The 15,642-nt window shown below is 40.4% G+C and overlaps 1 protein-coding gene across 1 annotated transcript in view; it reads left to right on the top strand.

Annotated features, from left to right (window-relative positions):
* Nucleotides 1-3,865: 3,865 nt before the first annotated feature.
* crbn (cereblon) overlaps nucleotides 3,866-15,642 on the top strand; it is a 47,447-nt gene continuing 35,670 nt past the window's right edge. Inside the window, exons 1-2 of the mRNA XM_072582625.1 lie at nucleotides 3,866-3,941; nucleotides 13,628-13,734. Coding sequence (XP_072438726.1) covers nucleotides 3,884-3,941; nucleotides 13,628-13,734 — 165 coding nt within the window. The 5' untranslated portion in view covers nucleotides 3,866-3,883. The remainder of the gene's footprint in view (nucleotides 3,942-13,627; nucleotides 13,735-15,642) is intronic.

Here is a 15,642-nt window from a genome sequence, read left to right as displayed (position 1 = left end):
CAACCCTCTGTTCTTTCCCGATCGTCCTGTAATTCTCTCCCATCAAATAACCAAAACATCTCTTTTTGAATATTACTACTGAATCTACTTCCATTTCCCCTTCAAGCAGCACTTTCCACATCACAATAACTCATTGACTCTGGGCAGCATGGTGGCTCAGTGGTTAGCACTGCTGCCTCACAGCCCCAGGGACCTGGGTTCCAATCCCACCTTGAGCAGAGCGGAGTCTGTGTGGAGTTTGCATGTTCTCCCCGTGTCTGCGTGGGTTTCCTGCGGGTGCTCTGGTTTCCTCCCACAGTCCAAAGATGTGTGGTTAGGTGAATTGGCTGTGCTAAATTGCCCGTAGTGTTAGGTGCGTTAGTCAGGGGTGAATGTAGGGGAATGGGTCTAGGTGGATTGCTCTTCACAGGGTCGGTGTGGGCTTGTTGGACCCAAGGGCCTGTTTCCACACTCTGGGGAATCTAATCTAAAATACAGTTCTTCATGTTGCAATCAGTTCTTCTGACAATCACCTTAATTATATACCTACTGGTTACTGAACATTCTGCTATTGGTAGCAGTTTCTCCTTATTTGGCTTACCAAAATCATTTCTCTTCAATGCTCTAGGGTGAACAATCCTAGCTTCCCTAGTGTCTAAAACGTAATTGAAGTTCCTAGTCCTTGGGAGCATCCTAATATAGTTTTTCTACAACATCTTGAAGGCCTTGATATTTTTCATAAAGGGTGGTGCCTAAGATTGAATACAATAATCCAGTTGATACTGTGAGATATTGTGCTATAGGTTATCTTTATTAAGTCACTCACCAGCTCGCTAAATTCATTAATACCAGATTCCTGTTCATTCATTCGTAACTCTTTACTAACCCGCTATTTACTATAACACAGTTTCATTCATTCATTCATAAAACCACGGTTCTGTAGTATATTTTACTATCCAAATTTAAAACAACCCTTTCTAAACAAAACAAAGTTAAAAATCACACAACACCAGATTATATACAACAGGTTTATTTGGAAGCTCTAGCTTTCGGAGCGCTGCTCCTTCATCAGGTGGTTGTGGAGTATAAGACCGTAAGATATAGAATTTATAGCAAAAGTTTATAGTGTCATGCAGCTGAAATGATAGCTTGAAAAAAGATTTGGATTGTTTGTTAAGTCTCTCATCTTTTCGAATGACCAGTTGGTTGCAGTTCTTTCATATGTAAATCCCAGAACTTTTTTAAAAGTTACATTCTCCAGTGAACTTTAACAACAGGTGCCATGTCAGCTCAGATAACCTAGGTGAAAGTGAGGACTGCAGATGCTGGAGATTAGCGTCAAGAGTGTGGTGCTGGAAATGCACAGCAGGTCAGGCAGCATCCAAGGAGCAAGAAAATCAACATTTCAGGCACGATCCCTCCATTAGGAGCTCAGATAACCTCCCCCCACACACCCCTCCCACACACACACACCCACATAAGTTTGTGGGGTGAATTTGTACTTGCAGAAGTACGTTTTATTTTGCTCAAAAACTGCATGAATCTATGTAAGATTCTGTAAATCTCCTTTTTATAAAAAGAATCAGTCTGAACACTGGGGTACAGACAGATAGACTTTAGTCTCATACCCTCAATGCATTATCTGAGACGAAATGGTAATTATTGTTAAAGTTCACTGGAGAATGTAATTTTAAAAAACGTTCTGGGATTTACATATGAATGAACTGAAACCAACGTGGTCATTCTAAAAGATGAGAGACTTAACAAACGATCCAGGTCTTTTTCAATATTTCATTTCAGTTGCATCACACTGTAAACTTTTGCTATAAATTCTGCGTCTTAAGATCTTATACTCCACTACCACCTGATAAAGGAGCAGCACTCTGAAAGCTAATGCTTCGAAATAAACCTGTTGGACTATAACCTGGTGTTGTGTGATTTTTAACTTTGTACACCCCAGTACAACATTGGCACATCCAAATCATAATCAAAACAACACTTTCAAAACCCATTATTGCATTTTCACACCTAATCAAGCCCTTGCTGCAAGCAGTGTTTACATCTGAATAAGTGTAGCATACAGAAGAATACCATTGTCATCCAGTCTCCAGAAAACATTTTATTAATCAGCCCTTACCAACAATCTCCTGGACCTAAATAGATTTCCCAATTAGTAAGTACCTGTTAAATACCTTTTAACTGGGCCATTATCCCTTTAAGAAACTAACTCAGAAAACAGCGCTTTCATGAAATTGTACGAATGAATGAAACTCACACCGGCAAATAATAGACAAATCTCACAACCCAGCTGCGATAACAAGTTTAATATTCTGTATTCTTCTATTAAGTATTGGAACAATTTTAAAATTATTTAGATCATATAGGCATAGTATTTTTACTAACGTTTATTAACTTGAAAGTCAAAAGGACTATCACCTCTTAATTATGCAAACTGACTGGTCAGACACTCTTAATCCCATCAGAAGTAGCAGTCAGCATTTAGCACGTTTTAACCCATCTTCTGACTCCCAGGACAGAAACCCTTCAAACTTTTGTGTACTATAGATAAAACAACATAACAGCACAGTAATGGAATTTTAATATATGTGAGAACTGTATATAAGTGGGATCTTGTGCGAACTGTATTTAGGGATGCTATTGCCACCTCAAACTTGTGGTGTGATTGATGAATAGAAGAGGCCAATTTCGCCTCTCACTGATTCCAGTCTTTATTTGAACACAATCCCACAATATATAATCTCCAGTGTTTATATAACCAGTGTTTATAAAGTCATAGCAAAACTTCTGTGTTTGTATGCTCTATGTCTCAAATCATAAACCAAAGATCCCACCTTTTTAGGTAACCTTTAGGTAACTTTGTCAACATATTGCCAGACTGTATCTACTCCTGTATCCCTTCACTCTTGTATCCTGTTAAAATTGTGCCATTTAAATTATATTGCCTGTCTTCATTCTTTCCACAGAATTGTATAAACGCAAATTGTCTTTACTATCAGTGTGATTTTGAACTAGTTGATAGAGTCCATGATTGCCAACATCTCAATTACGCAGCGGCCAGAATGGAAGTAAGTGAACCAAATCAACTTGATGAATCGTCCTATACATGTTTGATTAACCTTGTTGGTGGCCCACCAATATTTTTTGGCTATCTTTCTGAGAGTAAAGACAAGTATCTAAAATCTAATGCTTCCGTTTTCCACTGCATAGTGATTCAGCTTTAACAGATGAAACTTTCACATGCACATACTGTAACTTTATCTAAGCTGAATGACCTGATTGTAGTGACTGCATGACCACTTGGTTGCACTTTCATGACTAGAAATACCCAAAAATTTCACTTAGTAACTTGATCATTCTGTTAATGGGGGCTGTGAGAACTTGACAAAAAAAAAATTTTGCGTACATAGGCCCATTATATTGGATGGAAAATATTGTTTCCAATTGGGAATTTTTGCTCAGAAGGCTTTTTACCCCACAAACAAATAATTTAGGGATGCATGCATCCAAGACAATCAGGAAATGAACCAGAGAAACTTTTTGTTTTACACAGATTTGCTCCACCCTGAAGGGAGGAAATCCAATATTAATTTTCAAAAGGGACCTGAAAAACTTAAAAAGGAGGAAAAAATGAAACACGGCTTTGGGGAACCAGAATTCTTTCAAATAGCATCCAGTACACTGACAGTATTTGATATATTGAAAGAAAACCGAGATTCTCCAAACCACTGGAGTGCTGTATCATTTTGTCAGACGACAGAGTAGACCTTCTGTCCATTCCTGGAACAGCCTTTGGGGGGCGTCGCCAACACTCCGCCCCACTGCGCACGCGCCCCATGCTCGGGCTGCGTATGTCCCCCAGAATGCACTGGGATAAACAACCAAGATGGCGGAGGAAGAAGACGGCGGGGGCGATGAGAACCGGCAGTTGCTGCCGGTATCGGGTAGGTATCTTTGTCTTCCCGGGTGTGGGGTAGGAGAGGAGAGCACTGGGGAAACCCCAGGGGTTGGCAGAAGGTCTGAAGTCGCGTAAGGGTGCAGCATCCTCCGAGAGAAGCCGAACGATCAAAGTGCGTGAGGGAGCTGGGTGGAGGAGGGAGAGGGTCCTGGGGCTTGGGGAGGGGCAACTGGGTGGAAGAGGGAGTGGGGTTTGGAGGAGAGGAGAATTGGGGGAAGGGAGAAAGGAGTTACTGGAGTGGTGGGGGGGGGCAGATTGATCTGTGAGGTGGAAGTGGGTAGATTTGGAGGCAGTAGGAGTTTTGGGCTGGAGTGGAAGGATAAGGAGGATGGGTCATGGAGGGAGGAAGGGAAGGAGAACTGAAGGAGTTGAGTAGAGGTTGAAGAAGGCTGGGTAGGGAGCAGTGATCAGGGGCTGGGGATGAGGTTGAAGTGGAGAGAGGTAGGGAGGGAATGTTGCTCAGGAAGGAGAGCAGCGCACAGAGGTGAGGTTAAAGACTGGAGGGAAAGGTATGAGAGACATTCTTTCCTGAATATGTTTCACAACTCTGGGCATCTTTACATCCTATGTTTATTAGTTAACAGCCTTTGAAATATTTCAGTATATTGACATATAGGCCTCATTATTTACAATATTTGTTAATGAAGAAAATTCAAATTTGTCAAATCCTCAATTGATCTAGGATTTTTGGTAATTTTTATACCAGATAATCATGAATAATTTTGCATTCTAGTTCATTTGGGTTTTGAAAATACCTTTTTATTTTTCTGAATGTAGCAATACATTGTCAATAATACAATATATCGATAACTGACTATACAATGTTAGTTAAGGTCAACCATAACTCAAATGGTAGTATATTTGCTTTGGCTAGAAAGTGTGAAGACTTGGGAATCCAGTTTAACATTAGTTTCTATCCTTGTTGTGACTTTAATAATCAAAAGGCTAGAAGAATGCTAGCTTTTACATCTAATCAGTACAAAAGGTGAGAAGTGATGCTTCTTAAGAATAGATTTGGACAGCACAGCTTCTGAAGAAAATTTTAACCTTGAGTGCAGTTTGTATTTCACAGCTGAGACTTTATTGCATTTTCTAAATGCCACCTTTCAGAGAGGAGGTTAAAATTGGGGCACCTCCAGCTCTCTGCTTAACAGAAGGCCTTATGATCCATAGGATTTGTTTCACTCAGGTGACTGGGTCATTGCTTTGCGATGTAAAGTAATGCCAATGATATGGGTTCAATTTCCACACTAGCTATGCTTACCATGAAGATCTCTCCTTTTGAACATCTACCCTCACTTGAAGTGTGATGGCCTCAGGTTAAATCAACACCAGTTACCTCTGTCTGATGAGAGAGCAGCCCTCTGGTCCATTAGGACGATGGCAGCTTTATCTTTATGATCCACATTGTCTTTTTTTTCTTGTCCTTGGTCTGTTTGTCTCAGTGTGCAGGTTTTTTCCTGTTTTATCAGGTAGCTTGTGTACAGTTACTGTAATGTGACTGACTTGTGCTGAACTTGTATGAGAACGATTGGATTGCTGTATGGCTTAGAGACATCTTTGTCCACAATGCTGAAGCTATCTCTTGTCTTGGCTACTTGTTCCCCAATCAACATTGCTAAGAAACACATTCTGTTTGTTATTATGTTGCACTGGATGCTTGTGTGGCATTTGTGACTGTACTTCAAAAGTAGTTTATTATTCTGTACAACAAATCAATAACTTCTGCCATGCTTCGTTTCCTAACTTTGGTGGACATGAAGTACTTTGAAAGACTGGACGTGGCATTAATCAACTTTAGCCTCCCCACTACTCTTGACTCACTCCAATTTGCCTATCAGACCAACAGATCCATGTCAGATGTCATATCACATGCTCTTCATTCATCCCTAGAATATCTTGACACCAAGAATCCTACTCATTGACTACAGTTCAACCTTCAACACTATTATCCCCTTGAGATTGATTACTAAACTTAGTGATCTCAGACTAAGCCCCACTCTCCGCAACTGGATCCTCAGTTTCCTGACCCATAGGCCGCAATCTGAAGATTGAGGGCAATATTTCATCCTCATTAACATTCAACACTGGACCCCCCAGGGGTGTGTACACAGCCCCCTACTGTACTCCTATATACCCATGACTGCGTCGCCAAATACCAGACTAATGCCATTTACAAGTTTGCTGATGACACCACCATAGTCAGTCGAATCTCAGGGATGGCGATGAAACAGACCACTTCCAGGAGGTGGAAGACCTGGAAAGATGGTGCACCGAGAACAACCGAGCTCTGAATGCTAGCACAATCAAGGAAGTCATTATTGACTTTTGGCAGGATGTCACTCTGCAAGCCCCCCCTTTTTTTTTTACACATTAACAGCACAGAAGTGTATGAGTGGAGAGTGTCAAGCTTCTCGGGATGGTCATCCACAAAATCTATCTTGGACTCTTCATGTGGGCGCACTGGTTACAAAGGCCCAACAACATCATCTCTTCCTCAGACAGCTGAGGAAATTTGGCAAATTTCCTTGCCAACCTTTATAAATGCGCCATTGAGAGCATTCTGTCTGGGTGTATCACTACCTGGTATGGCAACTGTACCATTCAAAACCAGAGATGGTTACAGAGAGTGGCGAACTCAGCCCAGACAATCACAAAGGCCAATCTCCCATCTACAGAATCCATCCACCAGGCCTGCTGTCAAGGAAAGGCTGCAGCATTCTTAAAGATCCATCCCACCCTGGCAATGTTTTTCTACAACCTCTACTATCCGGGAGAAGGTACAGAAGCCTGAACACGCACCAGCCGGTTTTGAAACTGTCTCAACCCTACTGTTGTTGGAATACTGAATGGACTCACAAACTGTTAACATTCGCCTGTACCTGTGTTTTTGTTTTGTTTTTGCTGCTGTTTACCTATTAGTTACTTATCAATGTTACTTTCTGATCTGCCTGTATTGCTTTCAAGACAAAGCATTTCACTTGCCACGGTATATGTGACAATAAATTCAATTCAATTTAATTACTTGAAATTTGGATCTTTCCCATCTCCATTTCCATCTCAACTTTCCTTGCTAGACTTTGTTTTTTCATCTGAATTAATCTCTCCTTACAAAGTGGTTTGATAGCTCTTTTATAACTGTAAAGATTTGTCAGTTTGAATCAGGAACTGTCATTTCCAGAGCTATTCTTGGCTGTTTTGATATCAAGTTAGTGTGAAATTTTTTAACTGGTTACAATTTACTGTCATTTGCATAGTAAGAGGTGGTTAAAGATGTAGAAAAAACTAGTTCTTATTTTATGCTGCTTGAAGAAATACTGTATTAGACAGATGTAATAACAACATTTGGAAAGTGTTAGTGGGTTTGGACAAAGTCACCATTCCCTTTATTGGAAGAAAATTCCGCTTCGCTGAAATCCATATCAACTAAAAACCTTCAGAAAGGAATTCACTTCTCTCACAGCATACCAGACAGATGTATCCTCTTACCAGAGGCGAGATTGAAGGGGACACAGTTTAACAAATAGGGTATTTACTTTTTAAGGAAGAGATAGGAGAATTTATTCCAGATGGGTTCCAATTATGGAAACAATTGAAGAGGTATGTGGACAGAGTTAGAGACTGGGACTCTGGTGAACTCTGCTATTCTACAATTCTGTACTGGAGAAGCTGGAACTGTTGTCACCGGGGCCCTGCAGCCTGGTTTCACACCCGCTCCCTGCAGCCATCAGACCCGAACAAAATGCTCCCTACCCATCTTAGTCGGATAGATTTGATTCAATTAGATTCCTTACAGTGTTGAAACAGGCCCTTCGGCCTAACAAGTCCACACCGACCCTCCAAAGAGTAACCCACCCGGACACGTTTCCCTACATTTACCCATGACTAATGCATCTAACACTTTGAACAATTTAGTATAGCCAACTCTCCTGACCTGCACATCTTTTAGAATTTGGGAGGAAACCCACGCAGACACGGGGCGAATGTGCAAACTCCACACAGTTGCCCGAGGAAGGAATTTAACCTGGGTTCCTGGTACTGTGAGGCAGCAGTGCTAACCACTGAGCCACTATGCCGCCCCCAAATCAAGGTTCTTCTGTGTAAAGCACTTTGGAGTCTGTTATGGTCAGCAAAGGTGTGATTTTAAATGCAAGTCATTCTTTCTCTTTTTCAACTCCTCATGTCTGCATGGATGTAGCACCAGAATGATGATTCTCCTGATCTGTCATCTGGATTACATCTGGGGAGAATGGCCTAGCCATTTATCTTTAAAAGTGGCAATGAGAGATGATATTTATTGTAAGATGGGACAATAGTTAACTAAGATGAAAAGCTGGAGCAAAAATGTAGGTGGAAGGAAAGTGTAATGTTGCAACTAAACTTCATCTGCCACTCTTCAGTCCATTGGCCCATCTGATCAAGATCTGAGGCAACCTTCTTTGCTGTCCACTGTATCTCCAATTTTGGTGTCATTTGCAAACTTACTTACTATGTGTCTTATGCTCTCATCCAAATCATTTACATAAATGATGAAAAGTGGGGCACCCAGCATCGATCCTTGTGGCACTTCACTGGCCACAGGCCTCCATCTGAAAAGTAAACTTCCACCACTACCCTCTGTCTTCTACCTTTGAGCCAGTTCTGTATCCAAATGGCTAGTTCTCCCTGGATTCCATGAGATCCAACCTTGCTCATCAGTCTAACATAAGGAACCTTGTCAAACGCATTACTGAAGTCCTTATAGATCATGTCCCCTGCTCTACCCTCATCAATCCTCTGTTATTTCTAAAAACTCAATCAAGTTTGTGAGATATGCTTTCCAATGCACAAAGTCATGTTGACGATCGCTAATCAGTCCTTACCTTTCCAAATACGTGTACATCCTGTCCCTCAGGATTCCCTCCAACAACTTGCCCACCACCAACATCAGGCTCACCGGTCTATAGTTCCATGACTTGTCCTTACCATCTTTCTTAAACAGTGGCACCACGTTAGCCAACTTCCAGTCTTCCGGCACCTCACCTGTTACTATTGATGATACAAATATCTCAGCAAAGAGCCTGGCAATCACTTCCCTAGCTTCCCAAGAGTTCTAGGGTACACCTGATCAGGTCCTGCATTTCAAGACAGCCAGCACCACCACCTCTGTAAAATAGATATTTTTCAACATGTCACCATCTATTTCCCTACATTCTATATCTTCCATTTCGTTCTCCACAGTAAACACTGATGCAAAAAGTTTGTTTAGTATCTTCCTCCATCTCCTATGATCCCACACACAAGCTGCCTTGCAGATCTTTGAGGGGCTCCATTCTCTCCTTAGTTACCCTTTTGTCCTGAATGTATTTATAAAATCCCTTTGGATTCTCCTTAACCCTATTTGCCAAACTATCTCATGTCCCCTTTTTGCCCTACTATCTTCCCTTTTAAGTACACTCCAACTTTATAGTCTTCTAAGGATTCATTCAATCTCTTCTGTCTCTACCTGACACACGCTTCCTTTTTTTTCTTAACCAAGACCTCAACTTCTCTTGTCAGCCGATTCCATGTGATCTGATAGGATTCGCAACCAAAGGCACTTTTGCAGACATAATCATCAAAACATGGGAACTCTCCCTAAACACACTCATCCAACAGGAAGAGCATGTCACTCTACTGAAGGCCATCTTAGCTCCTTCACAATCTACAGACTCAGAATATAGCACTGTCTTTTTGCTCTTTTAAAAAAAAGTGCTCCAGGCTAGCTTAGTGTTTATGGTTTATTCAATCATGAGACAGATCTTAATAAAACATATACAGAAGAACCTCGATTATCCGAATACCAATTATCTGGAAATCGGATTATACAAAGGAGATCTCAAGGTCCCGATGGAAACATTATACACTTTTCCTGGAGTTCTGCACAGGAGTGAACCCTAAACCTTCCTCCCCCTGATAATCTCTCCAACATTGTCCTGGACAGGGCAAAGGTGGAACCTGTCAAAATGTTGCCGTAAAAAGTTGTGTGTGCGTGCATGCTATTTGGAGATTTACCCCACAAAGGCAATAGCAGCAGTCTTGTTGGTGTCCAGTCCAGTTAGCCTGGAGAGGGGGCATGTGTATATGGGGGGGGGGGGGTTAAGGGGGTTGAGGGGGGGAGGCAGCGGGGTTGGGGGGGGAAGGCAGCGGGGTTGAGGGAGGGGGATAGGCGGGGTTGGAGGAGGGGGATAGGCAGGGTTGGACCGGGTTGGGGGAGGTGGAGTCGGGATTGAGGGAGGGTGGGGGGGAGAAGGCGGGGTTGGACCGGGTTGGGGGAAGCGGGGTTGGACGGGGTTTTGGGGGGAGGGAGAGTTGGGGTCGGGGCCTCGTGCACTGTGCTTCTGCAGTCTCCTGAACGGGGCATCGACTTTAAAAACTCCGAGCCCCAGAGGAAAGGCATTTGATCGATAAACCGAATACTCAGTTATCCAAACAAAATAGTACCGTCCATCACATTCGGATAATCGAGGTTCCCCTGTAATCAAGAAAGAACTCATTCAACTGACTATTGTAGACTTACAGTAAGGTTACACGTAAAAACTATGTACTTATCTGTTCCTGTGCTGTGAGCTCTCCCACACAGGTTCCTCCAAGGTCAGCTGTGAATTTCGCTGCCTGTTAAATTTTCCTAGGCGCATTCCGATGTCCAGAGATATATGAACTCAAACAGCAAAGGCAGTAACTGCCCAGATTCGTTGCTGTGTCAGTGAGCAGTGTCAGTTTCTTTCTCTCTCTCTTTCCCTCACTGACCATGTGGTCTCTGGCAATTGTCTGTCTTCCTCCTTTTAAAAGTGCTGTTGTTTTGATCTTTTTTCCCCCACAGTTCCAAAACAGTGCAACAGCGTTTAAACAGTAATTGCTGCTCCTGAAATTCAAAGAAATCACTTCCAGCACCTAAAATACCTCAAAAAAGGAACAGCTCTTAAAGCCACAATTTTTTCAGCTCCTCCATCTTGGATTGATGTTCTGTTCAAAAGTTGGCATTGATGACAACGCAGCACTCTTAGGTTTTGGCATTGAGATGTCAGCATACATTAGAGGGTTGTAGAGGAAGTTGGCCTTGTAGCTGTACAAATGCCTGATAAATGAATCCTTTCCCAGCATGGGAATGCTCTTCCTTTACAAGAACCTGTTGTATACTGACACTTATCAGCTACTAACCAGCGCTGTCCAGACACTACATGACTGAGCAAAGTGCCTAACCTCATTATACTGCAATTAGCAATTCGCTAATTGTTAAATGACTATAACCTATATATTCATGCAACTCTGTGTCTCGTTGGAGTGGCTTGTGACCATTAGGTCGACTTGTCTCTCCTTGTGAGCTCACAAATATCAGTCAATAACTCAAGGTTTGTATGGCGCGAATTATTGTTCCCCTAACTTGGACCACTGTGCGAGTCACCCACTGCATAATTCACTTTATCTCCGACATCAAGATATTTTGGTTTGTTTATACTTGCACCTGAAGATTGTCGTGGGTTACCTACTAAAAGCAAGTTAGTCTTCTGGAGCTGCTGTAACTCACTGTCAAGTGATGGGTACTATGACTTACCAAGTTTTTGAAATGATTAACTTGGATTTAGATAGTCAAGATTTAAGGGTAACAGTAACTTCTTAGTGGAATGCATGAAAGTAGATGTGAACCAATGTGTAATATTTTCATATTTTCTCAAGTAGAAACACTGTTGCATTCAAGTAACAGTTGGTTATTGAGCAGCAATAGGAGACCAGCGATCACAAGTTCAAATACAACCATGGCAAATTGTGAAATTGATGAATACCGGTGGATGATTGTGCCATATAGTTGTAATATTCCAATTGATCCCCTCCTCAGGACATGAGCCCTGCCTCTGATTTGGTCTGCTCTACTTAGGACTTACCTTCCATCTTATTGCTGATTTTTAATATCCTGAAAACAAGCAATGATAGATAATAGTGCACTTTCCAGTGTCACTCAAATGACATGAATAATATTTTAAAGCTCATGACCAAGGTTTTCAGTAAAAGTAACAGTAAGTTTGCTTCTGTTGTGCAGTTAAATATGGAAATTAGGAAGTTATCTAAGTCATGGTGCCCCTTCAGAAGCTGCAATAATACAGGTCTTGCTTGAGAGGCTCTGCATTAAAACTGACCAGTATGAATTTATTTTACCTGCTTTACCTACCAGAAAAATTTAAAGGTGTATTCATTCCAGTAATGCATTACCATTACAACCTAGAAGGGCAAGAATGTCAAATCCTTAAAAAAAAATTCACATGGAAGTTCCTCCCTGAACTGCTGTCAATCGTGATTTGGAAATGTATTGTCATACCTTTACTGTTGAATCAAAGGATTGAGTCTCCCTCACCAGCACTTTGGTCTACTCAGACCAAGTGTATTGCAAGTGGCTTAAGAAGGCAGCTCACTATGACCTCATGGGCAATGAGGGATGGATGATAAATTCTGTTACATCCTATGAATAAAAATACTTTTTTTTTGTCTCTTGTCTCCATCTTGCCAACCCTCATTCCTTCTATTTACTTTCTTTATGTAATTTGACATTGAATGGCTTGGTGGTTCAGACTGTGCATGTATCTTTAAGGTTTCTGATTGATTGCAGATATGCTTGAGTTTCTTGCACTTATTACAGAGGTCCTGCTTCTGCTGTAGAGGGTGCTGAGCCAAAATGGTTTGCTAATCAGTATAATTTTGATTACACTTGTCCAGACTCTGAAATTTTGCATTCTGTGCCAGCAAAATTTAAACTGTATGGTTGCACGTTGTACCATTATTACACTGCTGATTATGCCACCAGTGTATACTGAGTCCCTGACTAACTCAGCTGTTTGTTAACAGATTGAATGAAAACTGAAACTAAATTGACGCTTTCTTTCCTCCTTTTTAGGAAGACCATGTGATATTGAAATTCTTATTAAATTTTCTTGCATTACCATCAAAATTTCCTCTCCCTGTATATTTGCTGGAACTGTTTTTTTTGTTATATTTGCAATTAGTTTAAATGTTGCTTATTTTTGCTTGCATATTCTTTGTGCATGATCAAAATTAATTTATTGGAAACTCTGCCAGAGAAAGTCTATAGACTACGTTGAAATCCTTCTCAATGCCCTTCAATTTTTAAATCTTCAAATAGTTGCAACAAAGGAGGAAGCTATTTGGTCCATTGAGTTCCTGCTGGATTTCTGGTTGTACTCTCCTATCCTTTCTTTGAATCCCTATCGATTTATTATCATTTGGTTTTTAAAAGCAATATTTGAATTTACCTTCACCACTCTCAGACAGTGATCCTAACCAACCACATCAAATATCATTTCCTCATAATTGCCTTTTGTTTGATTCTTCATCCTTTCTGAAAGGCATCAGTTTCTCCCTATCTATTTGGTCCAGACTCCTCATGATTTTGAATGTGTCTGCCAAATTTCTTTTTCATCACGTCTAAGCATAAAACCTCCAGCTTTTCCAGTCACCCCTTATCACTAAGACCCCCTGTTCTTGGAACCATTTTCTAAAATATTTTCTGCACCTTCTCTAAAACATTCACATCCCTTTTAAAGGACAGTGTCCAGTACTTCAGTTGAGGCTGCATTAATGTTTTATCAAGGTTAGTATATAAAATTTTTACACAATTAAAGATGTTTCTCTTTCTAATTATAGATGATGAAGATGAATTTGCTGAGATGGAAGTTGAAGACCATGACAGTGAAGAGACCGAAAAACCAAATGCCATCAACTTTGATCCAAGTTTACCAACTGCACACTCTGTATGTACAAATTTCAGAATATTAGAACTAGAGGAATGGCAGGATTTGTTTCTAAAGACTACTGCTTTTGAGCTTGCAACTTGTGTTGAAACATTTGAAGAACAAAATGATCTGAAAAATCAGACCAGACATTAATATGCACATATATATCTTGTACTAAGGTAAAGAAAGAACATGCAGTTATATAATACCTGAACATACCCTCAAATTAGTTGTTACTGGCTTCATGTCTTGATGTTAGTTGTAATTCATTGCTGGTAGTGACCTAATTATGAACCTGGTCTGTTTTCAAATGAGGAAAAAAAATGAATCAAATTGATACATTTTTTTCTGCGGTGCTATTTCTGTTGAAATAGAACTATTTCTATGGGAGTGGTACTGGAAAAGCACAGCAGGTCAAGCAAAATCTGAGGAGCAGGAAAATCGACGTTTCGGGAAAAAGCCCTTCATCAGGAATAGAAGGACTTTTGCCCGAAACGTCAATTTTCCTGCTCAAATGCTGTCTGACCAGCTGTGTTTTTCCAGCACCACTCTAATCTAGACTCTGGTTTCCAGCATCTGCAGTCCTTGTTTTTACCTAGAATTATTTCTATGTTGTCTCAAAGCAAGAATATTAACAATCACTTGGAAATATCAGCTGTTTGCTTTTTTTAAGCAACATTTATCATAGAATAATGCAGCATAGGTGTTGACCATTCAACTCATTGTAAATGCCTACTTTGTCCAGTTAGTCCCATTCCACTGCTATTTTCCTCCGATGACTCTTGGATAAGTGCATGAATAGGAATGGCCAAGCATAGGCAGGTGGGACTAGTTTAGTTTAGGCATATGGTCAGCATGGACTAATTGGACTGAAGTGTCTGTTTCCATGCTGTATGACTGTGACTCTAAATATTTATCCAATCTGTTTATCCAAAATCTAATTCCGTCACACTTTTTCCATTTATCCTCTTGCACTTTAAATAATTGTAATTCATGGGTCTCCATTTGACTCCACTTACCTTTTGCTACTGGTTCTTTTGCCAAATATTTGACATTTTCAGTTAATATTGGGAAAATGAGATGAAACCAGAGCAAAGGAAGGCTGTGACTTCAAGTTAATATATAAATTTATACAATTTGTAATAGTTTGTTCTTTATTAATGAAATAATGGTTCAGAATGCTCAAGCCATGTTTTATTTCAATGAGAAATCACAGGCTAAGAAATATAACATCAGTAAGTTTCTTATACTAAAACATACATTTTTTAGATGGTGTGGAAAGGACCCCTTATTTTCCAGTCTCAATGTTTGAAAAATGTTAACATAATTTAGAAAATATTCATGAATTAAAATTACAGATCTCAAAGTTTGAAATTCAAAAAGGAAACGTCCATTTAACCCACATCTTTAAGGTTTTAAAACATTGCGGGGGTGGGGAAGAGGTGGAGATGGTGGTGGTGGTGGTCCTGTGCTCCTATTTCATTTTAGTCTTGTAAACTTGAATTCTATCCAAATGTTCTCCAAGGCATAAAAACGTGCTTGGATGCAACTTTTCCAAACCTAACCATTTTAAACACATTCTTTGAGTTCCTTTTTGATAAAAAGACCTGGGATAAATGAGTCTTCCTCATGCACAGTTCCCTTATTTATACTATTTCCAATAACCTCTAAATATCTTTCTTGAAATAAGATGACCAAAACTACTTGTGGTGCCACCAGAGTCAAATACAAACTTAACCGGTCCATATCCCTAAGTATGCATTAGAACCAGCTCTTTGGATTGAAAGGTAATCTTCGAATTCATAACCATTTAGATGTAAAACACTTCGAATCATGGCCAAATGAGTACGATGTACATTTGAAATTGATTTCTAGGAGAATAAATGTTAATTTGTGCTATCAAGTGAAGAATTTTAGCCTACGAGA

The sequence above is a fragment of the Chiloscyllium punctatum genome, chromosome 12 (genome assembly GCF_047496795.1).
Source record: "Chiloscyllium punctatum isolate Juve2018m chromosome 12, sChiPun1.3, whole genome shotgun sequence".
NCBI lineage: Eukaryota > Metazoa > Chordata > Chondrichthyes > Orectolobiformes > Hemiscylliidae > Chiloscyllium > Chiloscyllium punctatum.
Note: the sequence above shows the minus strand (reverse complement) of the source record. Positions and strands in the feature narration are given on the sequence as shown.